At 40.4% G+C, this 24,301-nt stretch overlaps 1 protein-coding gene across 2 annotated transcripts in view; it reads right to left on the bottom strand.

Annotated features, from left to right (window-relative positions):
• The window catches only part of LOC135214474 (nuclear pore complex protein Nup214-like), a 184,345-nt gene that overhangs the window by 28,979 nt on the left and 131,065 nt on the right, over positions 1-24,301 (bottom strand). Inside the window, exons 12-17 of one of the 2 annotated variants that reach the window (XM_064248820.1) lie at positions 20,576-20,740; positions 19,633-19,779; positions 16,355-19,138; positions 6,523-6,593; positions 6,174-6,296; positions 5,530-5,718 (exon numbers count right to left, since the gene is read on the bottom strand). In XM_064248820.1, the coding sequence (XP_064104890.1) occupies positions 5,530-5,718; positions 6,174-6,296; positions 6,523-6,593; positions 16,355-19,138; positions 19,633-19,779; positions 20,576-20,740 (3,479 nt within the window). The remainder of the gene's footprint in view (positions 1-5,529; positions 5,719-6,173; positions 6,297-6,522; positions 6,594-16,354; positions 19,139-19,632; positions 19,780-20,575; positions 20,741-24,301) is intronic. The other variant, XM_064248821.1, reaches the window with a different exon arrangement.

Below are 24,301 nucleotides of genomic sequence, written 5' to 3'. Positions count from 1 at the left end.
AATAACCTTGTCCTATATCAACAGAGTATCTTGAGATTCATTTACGCTAACTTGAAGCAAGAAAATCGCTCTGATTTGACTTCAATACGCACAGCAAAATAAACTTACCTCGCAATCATCCTCAACTGATTTCCAAAACAAAACACTGATTGCTATTTTTGTATTTCATAATACAACAATAGTAATAAGAAAATACATACAATATTACTGGATGCAGTGAAGTAAAGCATAACTTTTTAAAAGATCCATGGAAAAGATGCAAATTCATTATGTTTGTATTTTATCAAACGATACTAGTAGTATGAGAACATTACATATGCTAATTTTATATCTCATGTATGATGCAACCCCCTTAAAATTAGTTCCAAAATTAGGTCTTTAAAAGTTGCATGATATGTGAGTATATGTATGTATGTATGTGTGTGTGTATATATATGTATATATATATATGTGTAATAATATTATATATAATATAGTAATATATATAGTTATATCTATATATATATGTATAAATATAATATATATATATATATGATATATATATATATATATATATATATATATATATATATTATATATATATATATATATATATCATATATACAGGCAGTTCCCGGGTTACGACGGGTTTGGCTTACGACGTTCCGAGGTTAAGGCGATTTTCAATTATATTCATCAGCCTACAACGCTGATCTAGCTGAAGAAATATGACAAAAAATGCAAAATAATCAATATTTGTAGGTTTTTTTGATGAAAAATGCAATAAGAATGCAGTTTACATAGTTTTCAATGCACCCAAAGCATTAAAAGTAAGGTTTTCTCAGGATTTTTTGTGATGTTCGGGTTACAACGCGTCTCAAGAACGGAACCCCCGTCATAACCCGGGGACTGCCTGTATATATATCTAATAAAAGGAGCCCATAAAAACACCAAAATATAGAGAGAAAAATACTATATTTCAGAGACTGCTGTCTCCCTCTTCAGGTAGAAGAATGAGAAAAGTTTACAGAAAAGGTGGTATTTATACCATGAGGTCCATCCACAGTTAAGCCAATTTAGGTCACCCCCGCTGATAATCTTCCTTTAATCTTCTTAAGCGTTGGTTGAATGAAAATCTTGTCGATCACATCTGAATCCCATGCTCCTTTTGAGATGTTCATTACCTGCCTCTCTTTTATTAAGGCCGATTCCATCATTTGACTCTTGTACAGGCAGTTGCTGCTATAAATTATATGTGACAAATTCCAGTTTATTCTATGGTTATGTTCATTTATATGGTTGAAAATAGCTGAGTTCTGTTGTCCATACCTAACTGACCGTTTGTGTTGTATTAACCCTTAAACGCCTATTGGACGTATTTTACGTCGAGATAAATTGTCTTTTGGGTGCCGACCGGACGTAATTTACGTCGACATAAATAAGTTTTTTTTTTAAATTCGCGGAAAAATACTTATAGGCCTACCAGCCGAAAACTTTTTAATCACTCGCCTTGGGGGATGCTGGGAGTTCACAGATCAAGGTGTTGTTTTGTTTACAATCGTTACGCAGGTGCGCAAGCGCGAATTTCTTTCTTATCGCACTAAAAAGTATCAGTGACACATCTCAGAAATTATTTTGTCACTGACATAATTTTTGCACCATTTTAAATTAGCCATTACATGGAGCATTATATATGAAAATGTGCGCATTTTCATGTAGAATACAACAAAAAAATACTCATGATTGTAGCTTTTATCAGTTCTGAAATATTTTCATATCAATAACGATAAGTGCCAAAATTTCAACCTTCGATCAACTTTGACTCTACCGAAATGGTCGAAAAACGCAATTGTAAGCTAAAACTCTTATATTTTAGTAATATTCAATCCTTTACCTTCATTTTGCAACAAATTGGAAGTCTCTAGCACAATATTTCGATTTATGGTGAATTTATGAAAAAAACTTTTTCCTTACGTCCGCGCGGTAACTCTTCCGAAAAAATCATACGTGTGATTGTCGTAATGATTCCACCATTTTAAATTAGCCGTTACATAAAGTTTATATGGAAATGTGCGTAATTTCATGCACAATACAACTAAAAACAACCCATTGTTGTAGCTTTTATCAGTTTTGAAATATTTTCATATAAATAACAATGTGCCAAAATTTCAACCTTCGGTCAACTTTGACTCTACCGAAATGGTCGAAAAACGCAATTGTAAGCTAAAACTCTTATATTCTAGTAATATTCAAGCATTTACCTTCATTTTGCAACAAATTGGAAGTCTCTAGCACAATATTTCGATTTAGGGTGAATTTATGAAAAAACTTTTTCCTTACGTCCGTGCGGTAACTCTTCTGAAAAAATCATACGTGCGATTGTCGTAATGTTTGCACCATTTTAAATTAGCCGTTACATTAAGTTTATATGGAAATGTGCGCAATTTCATGCACAATACAACTAAAAACAACCCATGATTGTAGCTTTTATCAGTTTTGAAATATTTTCATATAAATAACAATGTGCCAAAATTTCAACCTTCGGTCAACTTTGAATCTACCGAAATGGTCGAAAAACACAATTGTAAGCTAAAACTCTTATATTCTAGCAATATTCAATCATTTATTTTAATTTTGCAACAAATTGGAAGTCTCTAGCACAATATTTCGATTTATGGTGAATTTAAAAAAAAAAAACTTTCCTTCCCTCCGTGGGCGGATTCTCCGCCGCAAATCTCCGAAATGCGTACGTCACATTCTTGGAATATTTGCTCCATTTCATAGTTTTATATATGAAAATGTGCGCAATTTCATGTAGAATACAACAAAAAATAATTGAAGGTTGTAGCTTTTCTCATTTTTGATATATTTGCATAAAAAAAAATATATAAAAAAAATTCGACATTCGGTCAACTTTAACTAGTCTGAAATGGTCGAAAACTGCAATTGTAAGCTAAAACTCTTACAGTATAGTAATATTCAATCATTTATCTTCATTTTGAAACAAATTGGAAGTCTCTAGAAAAATATTTAGATTTACGGTGAATTTTTGAAAAAAAAAAAATTTTACATCCGCGCATTACGAATTCATGCATCATTTTGTGATAATATTTTCTCTGTGTTGCTTTGATTGTTTTACAATGTGTTATATACCAAAATAATTGCAATTTAGTGTACAATACAACAAAAACAAAATTAACTCGTTAGCTTTAACCATTTTGCTCACAGCGGGATTTGAATACAATTATATATGAAATTTTGTTTTCGCGCTATCATATATTGCATTATTTATATATGATAATGATATTTTTTTTCATTTCTGATGCTTGCATACTAAACTTCAGGCAATGACAAAAAAAGGAGCCAAAAATGAACTCTTAATCTTGAAAACTAAGTGCGCTGTGATTCTTTGAAAAAAATATTTTTTCCGCTTCGGTGCTCACTCCAAGACCCCCTAGACATACGGGAGACGTTTTGTATTATACCCCTCAGGCGTTTAAGGGTTAATCTCTGGGGAAGTGATTCTCCTGTAAATCTGATGTAAGATTGGTCACAGTCCTGGCATGGGATTTGGTAAACCCCAGTGTCCTTGGGAAATGTCTTTTGTTGGATGTTAATCAGGGATTTGGCGAAGGTATTTGGGTAAGTAAATTCAAAAGAGTTAGATTTTCCGAGGGTCTGAGTCACAGTCTTAATCCTGTTCAGGTGTGGAATTTTTATTTTATTGTTGGGTGTATCTCTGGTCTTGTCTTTAGGGGGTCAGTAGAAAATTATGTTTGCTTTGTGAATTGCTTTCTCAATTATGTGGTCAAGATACTTTAAAGACGAAAGTTGCTTACGAATTAGTTCAAATTCTTTTTCCAGGAAATCTGGGGAACAAATTCGTAAGGCTCTTAAGAACAGGTTGCTGGCTACACCTATCTTGATAGCAATGTCGTGATAGCTAAAGTAGCGAATGTATGAAGTGAGAACGTTAGTTTTCTGTACAGGCGGCCCTCGGTTAGCGGCAGGGGTTCCGTTCCTGGCTGCCGACGCTAAGTGATTTTTTTACGCTAAGCGATTTTAAAGCCTACGGCTGCCGCACACCTTTCGAAATTCTACACCAGTTAACAGCGCCCTAGACCAGTCAAACGGCGCCTTAGTCCCGCGATGGCGCAATAAGTAAAATTATATTGATGCAGTATAGATCTATAGAATTTACTGTACAGTACATTATAGTATTAAAAATACTGCAAAGTGAAAAAAGCCTAGTTTTAATCTTTTGGGTGTCTAGAGTATGTAAAGATATAATAAGGTTTTATACAGTGTACAGGTAGCTGTAGTGTTCATATCACGACAATTCGTCTTATGATAATCCGATTCTATGAGACCAAATTACAATAGCCTAACTTTATCCTATCTTCTAGTTATATAAGTTTAAAAACAGCAAAAGAGAATTATGAAAATATGGTTTTAACGTTATAGCGTTTGAACAACCGAAATTCTTTTTTTTTCCAAGTACAACCGAATTTGATAACATCCGTTTGGCTTGTATTTCAATCATCGTACTATAGTACCCTATTACCGTAGTTGTTATAAATGACGTTATGTAGAATAGAACTGAGATATCTTAATGTAATAACTTTATTTGCTATGGATCAAAGATCAATATATACATCAAAGATCAATCGGGAAATATACTGTTAAATTTAAACCTAGTTATAACTGAAGCTGAGAAAACTGTTCAAGCTGCTAATGGCTATTATCGTGCATCGGCAACAAGGATAAAACTCCAGTAATCGTATGCCATCAAACACAACCGTAGATAAAGTTGATGAAATAATTTTAACTACTGGGCTTGAAAGAACACATTTTACTGTTGGTTTCACGCCGATATTAAATAAATAACGTAAAGTTCGTATTACGATGATAAAAAGGAAAATTGCGAACGGAATCACATAATTTTTTTACACAATAAACATGCCGCCAACGTAATCTGTTAACGAAAAAAAAAAGTTCACAATCACAACGAGACTTATTCAATTCATATTTCCACCTAAATACACGTTGTATAAGGAAAAATAACCTTGTCTCATGTAAGTCAAGTATCTAGATATTCGTTTATGCCAACTAGAAGCAAGAAAATTCGCTCAGAATTGCATTAAATATGGCGAAACAAACTCGTGTTCACCATCAGCTGATTTAAAACCAAAACATTGGCCGCTCCGCGGAATACTAGCTTAGATTTGCCGTAAGATAAGTACAGTATATCTTAGTTTTACCAGACCACTGAGCTGATTAACAGCTCTCCTAGGGCTGGCCAGAAGGATTAGAAAAAAATACTTTCCATTTACTTCTAAGAAAACAGACTAGCTGGTGTTAAAGACCACTAGATCATTTACAGCACAAAATCTTTGCATTAATTAATACCTTTCCAAGCACATCCATGTCCAAAAACTAGGATGTCAAACTAAACTAGTGTATAGAAAGTCCTGATATGAAAGAGAACATGCTGTATGACATTACAGCTCACTGTTCAATTTTCAAACCATCCAACTGAAGCCATTTTACCTGAGGTTTTCTGTGGTGTTGTCATTCCAAAGGCACTCTGGGTTGTCTCCCCACTGCTGGCCCCAGGGTTTGCTTGCCCTCCAAAGCCTGGGCTCCCAAATGTTGAACTCGACGTCATCCCAGCTCCAAAAGAGCTTGTACTTGCTGGCGCCCCAAATGTGCTGGTGTTACTTTGGCCACCAAATAAACCTAAAATCGACAATTCCCATTAAAAAATGTCAAATAAATTGTTCTTTGAGAAAGTCAAAGATCAATGTGCATTAATTCAATAACAGCACTGTTTAAAATAAAAATTATAAGCAATGCCACATATTTGTATTATGGAAACAATGGCTATGCTATTATATACTCATCTGTATAACATAAGAAATTATGTATTTATCTTCCCTATTCATAATTACTTTCAACCCTGTGGAACCTTTTATTCATCAAAATTTTACATAAAAACCTAAAATTCTGCTGCCAATGTATATCAATGTTAAAACCTTACACAACAGTGCTTTCCATAAAATTTTAATTAAGTGGTATTAGATGCACAAATATTCTAAAGATGGAATAGGTCCCATCAGCTAGAAATGGTACAGAAAGTTCATGCTGGTGACTACAGTTGGCATGTGAATGAAAGAAACAATAGCAAAACTCACTCAATTGTGGCTTAGCATTTGCAAAAGTTGTTGATCCAAAAATATTCTTGCTAGCACTCTCTTCACTAGGCTTGCTACCAAGTCCGCTAAAGAACCCTCCACCACTGCTTGCAGTGTTACTGCCTGAAAAATAAGGAGTTCAGATGGACACACCAAAAATGTTATTTTCATGATAAAATAAATTTTTGAACATACTCACCTGGTAGTTATATATATAGCTTACGTCAGGGACGTAAGCTATATATATAACTACCAGGTGAGTTAGATGTTTGAAAATATGTCATTATTAAAACATGACTCTCATGACATTCTTCAATTACAACTAAGGGATAGGATAGTCCTAATTTACCTGATACAGTCAACACCTTACCCATTCCAAAGGCAGATCCAAAAGGCACAGAAGCTTCCTGTGTTGTTGTGCTGAAAAACACAATTTGTAAGACTTCATTGAAAATGTACACAAATGAGTAAAGAAAGTTTTATGCATTATATTTGGTAACCTATGCTACTTCCATTAGGTGTTAGTTCTGTTCTGTTCATAATTTCACATTTATTGTACTAATCTTAGTTAACTGGAGATGGTTTAACAACATACTCAAGTTTACTTTTCATAAGCTTGATGGAAAAAATAAAAAATGTAGTTTTCATAAAAAATATTTTTCAACAAATCCTATTTTACATATACCATAAGCATGATCTTCAAAAACCCTAGAGAATCCACCTCAGAGTCAAAGGAAGATAATCTGGTGGTTTGCTGGTACTGTGCATGGAGACACAATCCAGTGTTCCTGTTAGTTAAGAACCTCATTCCTCATTAGTCTAACTGATGCTGAAAGATATCAGTGAGAATGAAAGGCAGGACCACAACTGTTAATGATGCATTTGTGTTGGAGAAATAAATTTTGTCCTAAAAAACATCAGTTTGTTTCACTTACAAACACATAATTTACATAGCCCAAATTGCAATTTTGGATGTAGGACAGCCGTTGAAGAAATCCCAGAATTAGTTTACAAGGGATTAGTCTGAGAGCTCATGGTCTAACATACCAAACAATTTTAGGTGATCATTAAGAACATTATCATGTTCAAGGAATTTGCCTAACATCTGTAGGAATACTCTTCTATGAGAGGGAGTTTGGATACAGGGAATTTAAGGTAGGATCCAAGGTAGGACATGACGATGGTTAACTTCTGGATCTGCCTCTTAAGAGAAATGTCATTAATTTGCTCACTTAATCTAATTTGCAAAGGTTTAGTTCAATTAGCTCATTGTGGTGGTGTTGAAAATGGGTTTGTGCGATTTAATTTTTTTTTGGCCGCTGTGATGTTTTTATTATGTTTATTATGTTGAGTGTTTGTTAGTGAATATGCAATTACATTTCCTTTGTTTTTCTTATTTTTATGTTGAGTGTTTGTTAGTGAATATGCAATTAGTTTCCCTTTTTTTTTTTTTTTTTTTTTTTTACTTGCAGTTTGCATAAGTGTTAGGGTAGACTGAGGGGGCCCCTTTTTACCTGATAAGCAGAAAGAAATAAATAGGCATAAATGTACGAATAGATTTTCCTTCATAGGACAAGGGATTACAATATTATGAAAGGAACAATGAAATGATAGCAAAAAAATTGCTCCGAAGAAAGAAACAATTAGAAGAGCAGTTGAAAATAGAGGAAGGAGTAAGGCAGAGAAGTGTTAAGGAACATAGGGAGAGAATGCGAAGCTGCCAGATTGCAGAAACAATAAACACTTGGTCAGGCTGCCTATCTCCCCATTCCTCCATACGTGTCACTAAATACTAAAAGGTGCCGATCTTACACACTAGCAGCAAAGAAAGTTTGACAACAGTTGGAAAGGAACAAAACTAGGCGTTGATCTCTCCAGTAAGAAGGATACTGACGAAAGAACACGGGTTGATGTTGATTGATGAATTAGGTTGGGGTTCTTTTGGGTGATCATTGTAGATTAAGATTGATGAATTAGGTTAAGGTTCTTTTTGGTGATCACTGTAGATCAAGATGGGTGAATTAGGTTAATGTTCTTTTTGGTGGTCATTGTAGATTATGATTGATAAATTAGGTCAAGGTTCTTTTTGGTGGTTGTTGTAGATAAGACTGTTGAATTAGGTTAAGGTTCTTTTTGGTGGTCGTGTAGATAAGACTGATTTAAGTTAAGGTTCTTTTGATGGTTGTTGTAGAATCAAGACCGATAAATTAGGTTAAGTTTCCGTTCTGTAGGTTAAAGTGACAAATAGGAGTTTTATTGCAGTAAAAAGCCCTAAACCACCAAATCCCTCCAACACCAACCTTTGCAAAGTAAATGGTCATTTACTGATATGCTTGTAACAGTGAATCACACAATCTCATTAATGACTTATCATATTCCCAGTTAAGAATAGAAATATTTTTTAACAAATAAAGATTTTTCAACCTATTTCAAAGCATCACGTGACTAGACCATGTATGTTTCATAAAAAATTAAAAGATGTCACTTTCTTTTGAAAAGTTCATTAACACATTTCAAAGTTAAAAAGGGTATTACTTCAGCATGAAAGGAGACTGAGGAGGAACTGCATTGCCACCTAAACCACCCAAAATTCCTTAAACAAACTGTCATACACAGTAGTTACTGAGCTTGCCCTGCCTGCGTAGACCTTTAAAATAAGAGTACAGTTATATGTTTATGTTTAAGACAGTATGAATACTATAATAATGGATAAATGAGGGATCACTACAAACAAATATACAATGTCAGCTACACTATACCACTCGCAAATAAGACACATTCCCAATAGTTAACAAGCGCTCAGTGTTAATGGGTCATCATCATTAGAGAAAACCAGCAAATAGAACAAAGAGGAACTGAAAAACAATTGCATAAAGCACTGAAAAATAAAATATAATATTTATACTTTTTCAATATAAAAAACACTAAAATACTTTTTCAATATAAAAAACACTAACTTAAAGTTAGTAAAACATCAAGGCAAAGCTCAGCCAATTGAAGCAAAATTCTGAGTCTGATGATCACCACCAAAAGGTGTAAGGGCAGTAAAACACACTTATTCTATAACATGCAGAAAACCATGTAACTTAAAATACCATTCAAATGAGCCCCCTACAGCAAGAGAGAAAACGAACTGAGCTAACAGCAACACAAGTCGGGAACCCAATACCTTGTTTGTTAATACTCGGTAATATACCAAGGGCCATGAGGTAATACCGCTGGATTAAAAAAATGCTGTTAAACAAAAATGATATTGTTATGTTACAATAAAGTTTCATACATACTTACCTGGCAGATATATACAATTAAAGGCCCACCCAGCCTCCCCGCAGGAGACAGGTGGAAGAGAGAAAATATGATAGAAAACGGGGATGGTTCCTAGTCCTGCCGCCCAGGGCAGGCCGGTAGATCACCTGACCTACCTGTAGCGAGTGGCGCGAAATTTGAATTTCTGTCGGGGACGACGGAGTCTTAGCTATGTATATATCTGCCAGGTAAGTATGTATGAAACTTTATTGTAACATAACAATATCATTTTCATACAATCAACTTACCTGTCAGATATATACATAGCTGATTGGCACCCTTCGGTGGAGGGTAAGAGACAGCTACTATATGGAATAGACAGGTAAACAACATATGTTGTAGGTATAAATAAAACCTTGGTTCCTACCTGATAGGTGGTAGACTTCGTGGGTGTTTGCCCAGTAGTCTGCATCACCTCAAGAAACTTTAGCGAGATATGTGATCTATGGCCAAGAGTTCTTGTGGGTCTGCCGATGGGGTCTTACCCACTTACTCAGCAGAGCCTAAAAGGACTTTGTCAATGGGTGCTGATCCACTTATATGACAATACACCTTATGAAGGAGCACACAACCAATCCCGACCACCTGATCCTAACCATATGTTAGAACTAAGGATTGTTACGAGTTATCCCCGAACTCGTCACAACAACCGTAACTCAAAAACCACTACGCACACATACATAATTTTTTCAAAAAAAAAAAAAATTTTACTCAACTAATTGGATATGACGAGAATTCTCTTATGAACAACATAGACGGCCGCCCGTGCGAGCCTGAATCCTCCATTGTTCGAAGAGATTCTCGACCATATCCAAACAGAAGAACAGTATATACATTTAAGGATTGGTGTCGGCTCCCGTACCCAGAATCGTATCTGCCGATACGATAGGACCTAGAGAAAAGCACTTCTCATACGTCACACGCACGTCTTTCAAGTAATGAGATGCAAATACTGAGTTGCATCTCCAATATGTCGTATCTATAATGTTTTTAAGCGACATATTCTTATAAAACGAGAGAGACGTCGCAACCGCTCTTACTTCATGAGCTTTTACTCTCAGTAGTTGTAATTGTTCGTCAGGACAGACCTTATGAGCGTCCGTAATGACGTTTCTTACAAAGAACGCTAGAGCATTCTTGGACATCAGTCTTGTGGGGTCTTTTACCGCGCACCAAAGACCTTGTCTAGAGCCTCCCAACTGACGCTTCCTCTGAAGATAGAACTTCAGAGCTCTAACAGGGCATAGAGACCTCTCTGCTTCTCTGCCTACGAGACTCGACATTCCTTTGACTTCGAATGACCTAGGCCAGGGATTCGTGGGATTCTCGTTTTTCGCTAAAAACAGGGTCTTAAACGAGCAAATAGCCGAGTCTCCCTTGAATCCTACTTTATCCTGCAGAGCTTGTAACTCACTAATTCTTTTTGCCGTCGCTAAAGATAAAAGAAATAGGCATTTTCTAGTTATGTCTCTAAATGATGCCAGATGCGGAGGCTCGAATCTATCCGAAGACAGATATTTGAGGACTACGTCCAAGTTCCAGTTCGGAGGTACTGGTTCCTTAGACTTTGAAGTCTCAAAAGATCTTATGAGATCGTGGAGATCTTTGTTATTTGCCAGATCTAATCCTCTGTTCCTGAATACAGCCGAGAGCATACTTCTGTATCCCTTTATTGTGGATACGGCTAGATGAGATTTTACTCTCAGGAATAGCAAGAAATCAGCAATTTCCGCTATAGAGGTAGAGGAGGAGGACAACTTCTTGGCTCTACACCACCTTCTAAAGACCTCCCACTTCGACTGGTATACTTTCGTAGTGGAGGTTCTGCGAGCTCTCGCGATCGCGCTTGCCACTTCGCGAGAAAAGCCTCTCGCTCTGACAAGTCTTTCGATAGTCGAAAGGCAGTCAGAGCGAGAGCGGGGAGGTTTTGATGGTACCTCTTGAAGTGTGGTTGTCTGAGAAGATCCGTCCTTCTTGGTAGGGATCTTGGAAAGTCTACGATCCACTCTACCACCTCCGTGAACCATTCCTGGGCCGGCCAAAAGGGGGCTATTAATGTCATCCTCGTCTCTTTTGACGCCACAAACTTTTTCATTACTAACCCCAGGATTTTGAATGGGGGAAAAGCGTAAACGTCCACTCGAGACCAGTTTAGCAGGAAGGCGTCTACCATAATCGCTCTTGGGTCTTCCACGACCGAGCAAAACACTGGGAGCCTTTTTGAAATGTATGTTGCGAAGAGATCCACATGAGGAGTTCCCCACAGAGACCAGAGATCGAGACACACTTCCTCGTGCAGAGTCCATTCTGTATGAAGGACCTGGTTCCTCCTGCTGAGCCTGTCCGCCCTCACATTCCTTACTCCCTGTACGAACCTTGTCAGCAGGGAGATGTTCCTGTGAGACGTCCAAAGTAATAGGTCTCTCGTGAGTTCGTAAAGGAACGAGGAGTGTGTCCCTCCCTGTTTCCGAATGTAGGCAAGTGCGGTGGTGTTGTCCACGTTTACTTGCACTACCTTGTCTCTCACCAGAGGTTCTAGGCTCTTCAAGGCCAGGTGTACGGCGAAGAGCTCTTTGCAGTTTATGTGCCAGGACACCTGTGCTGGTTCCCAGGTGCCTGACACTTCCTCTGAGCCTAATGTCGCTCCCCAACCCGTCTCCGACGCGTCGGAGAACAACACTAGGTCTGGGTTCTGTGTTCTTAGAGAGATCCCTTTGTTCTCTTCCAGAGGTAGCAACCACCACTGTAGGTGTGCCTTTATCTCCACTGGAATGGGAAAAACGTCCGACAGTTGTCCGGTTTTCCAGCTCCAAGACTTCTTGAGGAAGAATTGAAGTGGACGGATATGAAGTCTTCCTAGAGGGAAGAATTGTTCCAGCGAGGAAAGCGTCCCCAGAAGGCTCAACCATTCCCTCGCTGACGTTTGTTGCTTCTCTAAGAAGAGAGAGATTATCCTCAAACCTTTTGCGGTTCTCTCTTGCGAAGGAAAAACTCGAAAACCCCGAGAATCCATCCGAATCCCCAGATAGACTAGGTCTTGTCTGGGGGTCAGCTGAGACTTCTCGAGGTTCACAAGCAATCCCAACGCCTTGGTCAAATCCAGAGTTAACTTTAGGTCCTCCAAGCACTGTCTCTCCGATCTGGCCCTGATGAGCCAGTCGTCTAGATACATAGAGACATTCACTCCTTTGAGATGAAGAAATCTCGCCACATTCCTCATCAGGCTTGTGAAGACCTGAGGAGCTGTGGACAGGCCGAAACACAAGGCTCTGAACTGAAAGATCCTTCCCCCCGTCATGAAACGGAGGTACTTCTTCGACGAAGGGTGGATCGGGACGTGAAAGTAGGCGTCCTGGAGATCTAGAGACACCATCCAATCTCCTTGTCGTAATGACGCTAGGACTGAAGCAGAAGTCTCCATGGAGAACTTCTCCTTCTGAACAAATTTGTTCAGAGAGCTGACGTCTAGTACTGGTCTCCAGCCTCCCGAGGCTTTCGCCACTAGAAAAAGGCGATTGTAAAACCCCGGGGAGTTTTGATCCAGTACTAGTTCTATTGCACTCTTGTCCCACATTTGTTCCACCATCGATCGAAGAGTATCCCTCAGCACAGGGTCCTTGTACTTGGCTGATAGTTCCCTTGGTATTGACGTTAGGGGCGGAGTATTCAGGAAAGGGATACGATATCCCTTCCTTATGATATTCAGTGAAGACGCGTCTGCGTCTATCAGTGTCCAGGCCTCCACGAATCCCAGGAGCCTGGCACCTACTGGTGCTTGGAGGAGAAATGTTTCATTTTCCCTTTTTAAAGGGACGAAAGGCGGACCTACCTCTCTTCTCTGGAGCCTTCCTTCTTGCGGGAGGTCTGGAGATCGGACCACCTCGAAAGGGCTGCATAGAAGTGCTAGGTTCTTTCTTGTCAGAAACTAAAGCAGGTTTCTTCTTCCTAGCCGACTGCGTCAGAAGATCCTGCGTCGCCTTCTCAGTTAAAGAGTGAGCCACGTCCTTCACTAACTGAGAAGGGAACAAATAGTCAGACAGAGGTGCATACAGTAGAGCTGCCCTCTGAGCCTGCGAGACTGCCTTTGTTAAGAAGGCGCCATACACCGTCCTTTTCTTTAAAAGACCTGCTCCAAATAATGAAGAGACTTCAAAAGATCCATCCTGTACCGCTTTGTCGATGCAAGACAAAATGCATAACAGGGCTTCAGGTTCGATTCCCTCTGAATCATGAGCTTTCTTGGACATCACCCCAAGGGACCAATCCAAGAAGTTGAAGACTTCCAATACATGGAAGAGTCCCTTGAGGAGATGATCCAGTTCTGAAATACTCCATGTAATTCGAGCAGAATTGAGACTTGGACGCCTTGAAGCGTCAACTAACGTCGAAAAATCTGCCTCTGTTGTAGAAGGGAGAGCGATACCCATATTCTCCCCCGTCTTGTACCATATGCCTCTTTTCCCAGCTAACCTTGCTGGAGGCATGCAAAATACTGTCCTGACTAAGTCTTTCTTCGACTTCATCCAGGAGTCTAAGGCGTGTAAAGCCCGCTTCATCGAGATGGTGGGCTTCATCTTCAGAAAAGACGAGGGCTTCTTCGCCTTCGCACTAGAAAAGAGCGAGCGTGGAGAAGGAGGAGCAGCCGGAGTCAACTCGTCTCCGTATTCCTCAAGAAGCAGGGTAGTCAACACCTTATAGTTGGACAAGCCCTCTCTTCCATGATCGTCATCATCCGAGTTTTCCTCCAACTCGGGATATCTCTGAGTTTCCGTTCTCCTTTCTGAACCTTCCTCTTCTGGAGGAGACAAACTCCTGATAGGAGAGGGGCTAAGGGAATGAAACTCTTTCCTTTTCCCCGTTTTGATAGACTTGGAAGGCGTCACAACCTGCGGCTTCTCTTGCACTGTAGAAGACGTCTTGTATGACGCTTCCCGCTCTCCGAGCGTCATGTATGACGTCTCTTGTTGACGTCTTGATGACGCTTCGCGTCTGGAAGACGCTCCGCTCTCTAAGGGCGTCCTACTCGGCGTCACAATCTTGGATGGAGCGTCACGTCTCAGATCCGCTTGAAATGACGCTTCACTTCTAAAAGACGTCTTTCGTTTTTCTTGTCTTACAACACTCTCTCTTCGAGCAGGTGAGAGAGGACGAGACTTCTTAATTGGAAGCGTCACGTCCTTCCGACGGGGCGCTAAAACTCCCACAAGAGATGACAGTTGTTCCTGAACCGCCATAATTATCTTTCTTGACGCTTCTCCCACGTCTAGTGCATGACGCCTCTCGTCATCACTCGGGGAAGAAGCATGATGGGGTACTTCCTCATAAGCGTCAGGTGACGCTGACGCCACCTTCGCCTTCTTAATAGCAGACGGGGCGTCATCCGAGAAGCGCTCTGGGCTCGAATCAATGTCTTGCTTCATATGACGCTTCAGCGGTCTCGATAAGTTCGACTCCTTCCACCCTCGTTTAGGTGAGGGAGAGGGAGAGGACGAGAAACACTCGCGAAGGACGCTTTTCCTATAGCGCCCTTGAGCTGGCTGCCATGAAGCAGAGCTAGCTGAAGGGACGTCTGACCGTTGGGGATTCCCCACGACCTCCTTAAGGCTTTCGACTTTCCTTCTCCTCTGGGCATGGGAGCTTGGAAGAGGTCTAGGCCTGGGAGCGCCGCAGGGACGATCAAACGCCCCCTCCACAACACTGATAGGACTCACTTCACTAAAATGTTCACTATCACTAGCCTTACCTTTCGAGTCAGCCATCTTGGACTTCATGTCTCTAATAGTCGCTTTCAGATTGGCGATTTCCGATGCCGAATCCGAAAAGACACTCTGAGAATGAGATCTATAGGGAGAATCTACAGTAGTAGGGTTAGAATTATCCGTGAAAGGCTCAATAGGCCTTGAACTCACACCTTTCAGTCGTCTAACTCTATCCCTCTCTAACTTCTTCAAATAAGAAGTCAAAGTCTTCCACTCTTCTGCATTCAAACCCTCGCATTCCTTACAAGTGTTAATAGCAGAACACTGAACCCCCCTACATTTACGGCATACAGTGTGAGGATCAACCGAAGCTTTCGGTATCCTCACCCTGCAGCCTACATTCACACACATTCTCACACTCACATTAGAATCAGACATACTGAGAAAAATCCAAAAGAGTTATTCCAAAAACAGTCCACAGTAGCGAATGCCAAAACACGATCCAAATACGTCACCAAAAAGCCGAAAAACGTTGATCAAATGTTGAAAAATGAATCTAAGTCAGGAGGTAATAACAACAATGTTGATACCACCGGCGACAGAGAAAATATGATAGAAAACGGGGATGGTTCCTAGTCCTGCCGCCCAGGGCAGGCCGGTAGATCACCTGACCTACCTGTAGCGAGTGGCGCGAAATTTGAATTTCTGTCGGGGACGACGGAGTCTTAGCTATGTATATATCTGACAGGTAAGTTGATTGTATGAAAACAACATTTCATCTAACAATATAAAAATGTTATTTAGAATGTTTTTCAAAGCTAAACCCCAACAGACAATGCTGAGCAAGGTAATGAAAAGGTCATTCACCAATTAACAAAGAACTCTGAAAGTGACAATTTAAAATGATTAATACTTAATCAAAGAGGAGAAACAGCTATATGAATTAGCAGAAAAGGAATTAAAATATAAAAAGCTAAGTCTAAGAAATAGCATGCCGACTTCAAATTAGAACCTAGGAAGCATGCTTGGTGCTACCACCAGACAATCTTCTTTTAGACTTAGGAATGGATTAACTAGGATTTGTGAAGACCACAAACGGGGGCTATGTAAATGATGGGTTCATATCTTGAAAAAAAAAAAAATAAATAAATAAAAAAAATACAGAAAATTAATTACCTTCCTGATGCAAATGGTGATGTTACTACAGGAGAAGGCTGGCCAAACCCTGATGTGCCTCCAGAGCTTGTCACACTTTGGCCAAACAAACTTGTTCCAGATGCCTGTGTAGTTGTCCCACCAAAGATACTGGTGCTCTGAGAAGCTGATGAACTAAATACAGAACCACCCTGACTCTGAGTTGTACCCCCAAATATAGAACCTGACCCAGTCTGTCCACCAAATATAGATGAGCTTTTTGTTGTCTGTCCAAACCCTCCCTCTGATTTCTGTCCAAAAATGGTGCCACTTGCACTTGTGGCTGGAGACGTAAAACCTGACACTGTGGTGGAAGTGGATAAGGTTCCAAAAGCTGAAGGCGTAGACTGACCCCCAAAGCTAGATGGCTGACCAAAAGTAGAGCCAGAGGAAGAGGTGGCAGATGCACCAAAGGTCAAACCTGAGGTTGAAGTACCAGATGGGGTAAACAATGTCCCACTAGATGTAGAGGATAGTGAAGCACCTCCAAACACACTTCCACCAGTTGCAGTAGCTGGAGTTGATACTGTACCAAATATACTTCCCGTGGACGATGGGCTGGTCACTGTACCCGCTGAACTACTGGCTACTGTTGTTGTTGTAACAGATGTAATTTCTGTTGTGCTTGTTGCTGGTGCTGACAATTTGCTTCCCAAAATGCTCCCAGAAGACAGCTGTGTACCTCCAAATATACTCCCAGATGAAGCTGCAGAACCACCAAATATACTCCCACTTTCATTTGTCTTGGCTGTTCCAAATATGCTCCCACTTTCTGCTGTACTCGCCATTCCAAAGATACTACTCCCACTGGAAGTTGTTTTGGCTCCTGCAAAAACACTTCCACTTTCAGATGTTTTGACAGCTCCAAATAAGCCTCCACTTTCTGATGGTTTGGCACCGCCAAATAAACTTCCACTTTCTGAAGTTTTAGCAGTTCCAAAAAAGCTTCCACTTTCTGATGATTTGGTAGCTCCAAACAAGGTACCACTTTCTTGAGGTTTGGTATTTCCAAATAAACTTCCACTTTCATTTTTATTACCCCCAAAAACACCACCAACTTCTGTAGTTTTGACTCCTCCAAATATACTTCCACTATCACTTGATTTTGGTGTTACAAATATACTAGTACTTTCAGATGCTTTAGCCCCTCCAAATATGTTCCCACTTTCAGTTGTCTTCGGCACTCCAAAGACACCTGCTGATGACCCCGAGTTGCCACCAAACAGACCACCAGGCTGTGGGCTTGCAACTGTACCAGATGCAACACTGGGAGTACCAAATGATGCTGGAGAACTTCCACCTCCAAATAAACTTCCACTACTTGTAGTGCTTTGGCATAACGCGCTAGTTGTGGGGGAACCAGACGTACTGAGGACATTTAATAAGGTACTTCCCGCTACATCAGCTTTGCTTCCTCCTTCTGGCTGTTTCAGTGATGAAAACACAGACACAGATGCAGTAACTGATGGAGTTACAGGTGTTTTGGAGATAACAGAGCTTTCAGACCCAGAGGTTTCTTCAACTGATGTTGTTGGCGTTGGGCTAGAGTCTGAAGATGATTCACTAGTAGAACTTCCTTCACTGCTTTCCTTTGAGGATTTTAAAGACTCCAAGGTAGCCTGATTAGAAGGAGCTGTAGATTCAAGAGTGGTTGCCTTTACAGTTGGAGCACTGAATGTATATGTAGGAACAGATGATTGGGAGGATGTAGAACTTGAATTATGCTGACTTGTCAGAGCACCACCAAATAAAGAGGTTGTTCCTGTTGATGAAACAGCAGTGAAAGATGATTTAAATGTAAGATCACTGGCAGTACTTGTATTACCTGCTGAAAAGGTATTTGATGCTGGTACCTTCAATGGAAACATTCCACTTCCAGAATCACCAGATGTTGAGCCTTTGAAAAACATATTGCTAGGTAAATTGGCAAACTGCAAGGGTGTACTTGTGACAGCAACATTGGGGCCTGTTGCACTGGCAGAAGGAGCAGACGTTACAGTTGAAGTTGTCAACAAACTGCTAACAGAGAGATTAGAATTGGTAAACTGAGGAAGAGGCTGGCTTTCTTCTTTAACTGGCATTATGGCCTCACCAGAAGCCTGAGACACTGGAGGCTTAAATGAAAATGTAATGGGTTTTGCAGTTGTTCCTACACTGTTGAAAGGTGACACTAGTTGTGTTTTAGCAAAGATTGATTTTGTATTAGAAACATCAGTAAATGGTATGGTATCTGTGGCAGCAACTGTGGTTGTAGGTACTTTAGAAACAAGAGATGAAAGTGCCAGTAGTGGGCTGGCAGATTTCCCTTCAACTTCAGGTTTATTGTCAGGAGTTTGTGGTGGGGTAATGTCCTCATACATTGGCTTGGCAATGCCCAATGTAATAGAACCTGTGAGGGAATCCTTGTTTGGCTTACTGCTTCCATTTGTGACTGCACTTTTATTAGATGAAGAATTAAGTAAGAGAAATCTGTTTTCATCCTGGGAAACCTCTTCTATTTTGGATGAAGTGCTTGGTAATAATCCTACTCCTGGTCTAAAAAGTACAGTAGATGGTTTAGTAAGTGCTGCTGGTGAAGAATTTTCTGCAGCTTTATTATTACGATTTGGTGTAGAAAATGTTTGGGGACCAAATGATGTCTCAGCATGAATAGAAAATGAAGTGTGCCCTTGAAGTGACGAATTCTCCTGAAGGCTATTCTTTCTTGATGTGTCAATGTACCCTGACAAGTCTGTCAGATCTGTCTTTGGAGCAGAAGAGCACTTCCTGGAAAAAAAAATGCTAAAAATAGAATTTTCATCTTCAAAATTTTTATTAAAAACTTCACTAACCTGACAATGAAAAATGGAATATGGATTCAGTCTAGTCAGGAAATCAACTACAGTGCACCTAGTGTCTGGCATATTAGGACAGTACTGAAGGTTCTTTGCAAATCCCTTTTTGTGCCCCAGATGTTCTGCTTTATGCCTTTAGTATTTCATCCATTCGCTTTGATTTCTTCCCACTAAGCAACTGAACTACTTTAACTTAACCTGAACTAATCTCCAACTTTCAATTAAAAAATAATGTTCTAGGCAACCCCTATGAGTCTCTAAATGTGACTGTACGGCATTAAACATAACACAATATAATAATAATATAAGTTGGAAACTAATCACAACAAGAAGAAACTATCAAATGCTTGATGCTAAAGTTAGGAGAACAAGATTGTCAAGTTATAAAATACCATCATAAATCCAATAAAATAGTAACATGCTCACCTGACAGGAATTGTGTTTCTTTGAGACAATATCTTCCTAAGTTTTTCTTGCTTTCCTTGTGGCAACATTTTGATAGGAGAAATGTAAGCTGAAGGGGACACTTTAACTTCATTCAAGCTTTTCTCAAGGGTCGCAAGGGCATCATCACTGAAATTGAAATGGCACCAAGAAATTTGATATTTTGAAAACCAAATCAATTTTTCAATGCAAACCTACTATTCCTCTGTATATATCAATATGGTACAATCTCCATGTAATCTCAATCTTTGACAGTAAGAGCAGGGTGTCTGGGAGGAGAGAAAACTTTTAAACAATTACCTATATATGGCAAGAAGTGACTCAAGTAATTCAGATATGCTGGGCTTCAAAAAATCAGCTGAAATTGTATATTTATAGAAAGAGGGAAAATTGAAACAAGCCATCACAAAAACACGAGAATACATCCAATAGTAACTTCTCTCATTGAGACCACAGTGTACACAGCAAACGGTTTATGTGCTTGTTTTTAACTCATTTGACAAGGGCTTGAAACAGTTAAAATTAAAGTAACCTTAGGTTGTTAATGGACGATCCTCCTTGCATAATGACCACACGCTAAATTACTAATAGATACTAAGAATCTAGCATCGCAACAGGTAAGAGTTTGAAGTTTAGAGATAAATGGCTAAACTATTAACAAAAAGTTAAATCTTTGTAAAAATAATCATGTACATACCTTCAAAACAGTTTTCTAAAGCTATATGAGGAATATATGTCACAACCTAACAGTCCATCTAATGAAAACATGCTAAAAAACTGTACTTCAATCAATTAACTAATATAAAGTGTGGCAGATAGGGAAAATAAAATTTCCCTTCACTAAGTTCAAAACCTTTATGATATTCCTAGAGGCAGTTTTCAAACAGGTGCCAAAGGTAAGTTCATGTGTATCTGAGCAACTCACTTATTATGCTGGTGATTGACACGTAGGTTTCTGCTTAAACTATCAACATCTAAAGTCTTTAGCCGATCACACAATAAGTCCACTTCTCGTTCCTGCCTAGTCCTTAGTGTGTGGCACTTCATCAAAGCATGGTAAACAGTTTCTGATATGGGCAAGTCCCGCTTTCTGTGGAAAGAGCAATGACATACACATTCAAGTTTTATTCTGGTGAATTCCTGACGTACTACTTTTGAGTGCTACTATACAGGATAATGTTAACCTAACCTTTCTTAATGACTAAACTCTAAAGAATCATGTTTAACATTTAATGTTAGTAAATATGACAATTTTACAATAAGATTAAGTTTTACATATACTTACCAAGTAATTACATAGCTAAGAGATTCCTACGTACAGCAGCCTAAAACTCCAATTAGCAGTAGCGTAAGTCAATTGGCCAGGTGTAGTAAACTTCCTCCGCCCACTTTCGGTGGTATGAGTGAACAATCTGGCAGAGAGCATCATTATGTTTTGTGCCCCTGAGTCCATGTGCAGGGAGGCAGGAGGGCTCCTATTTTGAAATTACGTACTTGGTAAGTATATGTAAAAATACCAAATTTGTAACTAATTTGTATTTTTCATAACTAACAAACCTGAGGTCTTAACAGGTAAAGGCCCACCTCGAACCACCCCTCTAGCAGTCTAAACTGGGTTAGAAATATAACTGGTGGGTCACAGGTAGCCGTGGGCATTCTGGGTATACATGCCCCGTGACCTGGTATAGATGCCATTAGTCCCTGGATCTCACAAGTGTAATTTTAATTCTACCGGTTTCCAGCTTGGCGCTAGTAAATCCTAATGTTAAGACCTCAGGTTTGTTAGTTATGAAAAATACAAATTAGTTACAAATTTGGTATTTGTTCATATACGGAACAAATCTTCGGTCTTAACATTAGGATAGACTTACTATTGGAGGGAGGTAAGTCTCTACAACTGACTGGGAGTTTGCCACCTTATCCATTTCCGAATATATAGGGAAATTCTAAGAGAATGGACAATGAACCTAGGACCAAAGATATAAGCAGATCTATTGGTTTTCCCCCACAGGGTGTAGATACCATTCTACAGTTTACTCTTGTCCCTTGCAACTGGATCCACCTTCACCCCTCTTTTCCCTATTATCCAGAGGGGTGTGTTGCTACTGAAAAGTATATCATCACCTAAGATAGCTTCACAGTATGGCTGACCACCTCACCTGCATCTAGTCCGTTCCAGCACATGACGGTACTCTCCTTCGTATTGCCCGTAGTTAAAGGAGTAGGAAGAAAGTAGTAAAGAAAAAGACCAGTCATCCCATTCATTCTACTTTTATACCTTCATCTTAGACTAGACGCAAACTGACCCGCCAGGGGCACTGGATGAACTATATCACTTGTTGGGCCGCCACCACTGGACCCAAGGAAAAGGTGTCCAAGGATCTATGGGCAACATCTTTCAAATAAAATGAGGTGAAAGTTGTTTGCCGTTTCCACACACCAGCTTTCAGAATTCTATCCACAGACATGTTCTTAAATGCCAGGGAAGCACTCACGCCCCTGATGTCATGAGCTCTAGCTCCCACCTGGCTATCTGACCCTCTGTCTTCTGCCGTATAAGCATCTCTGATCGTCTCCCTTAGCCAAAACGATATTGTATTCCTGGACACTTCCTTCTTGTTCCGTCCTGTACTTACGAACAACCTTCGGCACCCCGGCCTGAGGTGCCTTGTTCTCTTTAAGTACTCCCTTAGTGCCCTGACAGGGCACAGGAGCATCTCAGCTTTGTCGTTGTCTACAAAGTCTGCCAAGGAAGGTATGGTAAAGGAGTCAAATCTGCCATCTACTATTGTTGGATTTTGGGTCTTGGCCACGAATTCTGGGACAAACTCAAATACCATTGATCTCCAACCTCTCGAGTGCTTTATGAGATATGAGAGGCCATGTAGCTCCCCCACCCTTTTGGTTGAAGCCAGGGCCAAGAAGAAGACTGTCTTCAGGGTCAGGCTCCTATCCGTGGACTGCCTTAGTGGTTCGTAGGGGGGTTTTGTCAGACTACTCAGTACCTTGGTCAGATCCCAATCTGGGGCTTTTAGCTCCTTTGGTGGGCATGACTGTTCAAAGCTCATCAGCATGGCCAACTCCCATGAAGACGATATGTCCACTCCTTTCATTCGTAAGACTGAGGCTAGAGCCGCCCTGTACCCCTTCACTGCAGATACAGACATATGTTTTTCTGTTCTGAGATATATCAGAAAGTCTGCTAACTGCTGAATAGTGGTACCGAGTGGAGACAAGTTCCCTCTACGACACCAATCACAGTATGCTGACCACTTTCCTTGGTATACTGTCGCACATGATTTTCTGATATTACCTGCCATCTGAGTTGCTGCTTTCTGCAAAAACCCTCGCGCTCGGAGGAGATACTTGACAGTCTCCACCCGTGAAGCGATAGGGACTTCACCGACTGGTGGTACCTCTCCACGTGCGGCTGACACAGTAGGTTGCTCCATGGAGGTAACTCTCTTGGCACATCTACTAGGAGTTCCAGTAGGTCTGGAAACCACTCTGCTTTCGGCCATAACGGGGCTACCAGGGTCATCTTGAGGTTCTGAGACCGCATTACCCTGTTCAGAACCTAACGGATTAGACAAAATGGAGGAAATGCGTACACGTCCAGATTGTCCCAGGGGTGTTGTAGCGCATCTTCTGCTACTGCCTCTGCGTCTGGGACTACTGAACAATACACTTCCAACTTTTTGTTGTACCTGGTTGCGAATAGGTCTATGATCGGTCCTTCCCACAACATGAGCATCCTGTCCACTACCTGTTGGTGCAGAGACCACTCCGTTCCCAGAATCTGATCCCTGCAGCTCAACTTGTCGACCACTATGTTTCTTTTACCCGGAATATACCTGGCCTTGATGTCTACCAGGTTCTCTATAGCCCACTGGTGAAGTTGAACGGTCATCACATGTAACTGCCGAGAAACTAGGCCTCCTTGCTTGTTTATATAAGCTACTACTGTGGTGTTGTCTGACATCAATACCACTGAGTGTCCCTTTACTCTCTCCCTGAATTCCTGTAGAGCTGCTTTCAACTCCAGCACGTTTATATGGAGTTCTCTGTCCCTGCAACTCCATTTTGCCGACACCATCAACTCCTCCATATGGGCTCCCCAGCCTTCTAGTGACGCATCCGAGAACAGCAAGAGGTCTGGGGATGATTGTTGAAGGGGGACACCCACTGTCAGATTGTCGTCGTTCACCCACCACAGCAAGTCTTTCCTCACTTCTGCCGACAAGGGAATTTGCTCGTACGGGTGATCTACTATTGGTGACCAAAACTCCTTCATCCTCCATTGTAGGGACCGAAGGTGTAGCCTTCCTTGTGGTACTAGCTTCTCCAGGGAGGTTAGGATTCCCAGCACCACCTGCCACTGTCTTGATGGCTGTTTTTGTTTTCCCAGAAAGGCATTCACCACTTGTTTGCATTTCTCTATTCTTTGGTCTGTCGGGAATACTTTGGCTTGTGTTGTGTCTATTACCATTCCCAGATATTCCAAACGTTGACTTGGATCCAACTGCGACTTCTCCTGATTTACCACAATACCTAGGCTGTGACAAAGCTGCAGGAGGGCCGCCCTGTCCCTGAGTAATTTCTCCCTGGACTTTGCTATCACCAGCCAATCGTCCAGATATCTTATTAGCCT

This window comes from Macrobrachium nipponense, chromosome 45 (assembly GCF_015104395.2).
Source record: "Macrobrachium nipponense isolate FS-2020 chromosome 45, ASM1510439v2, whole genome shotgun sequence".
NCBI lineage: Eukaryota > Metazoa > Arthropoda > Malacostraca > Decapoda > Palaemonidae > Macrobrachium > Macrobrachium nipponense.
The sequence above is the reverse complement of the archived record's forward strand: the minus strand, read 5'-3'. Positions and strand labels throughout refer to the sequence as shown.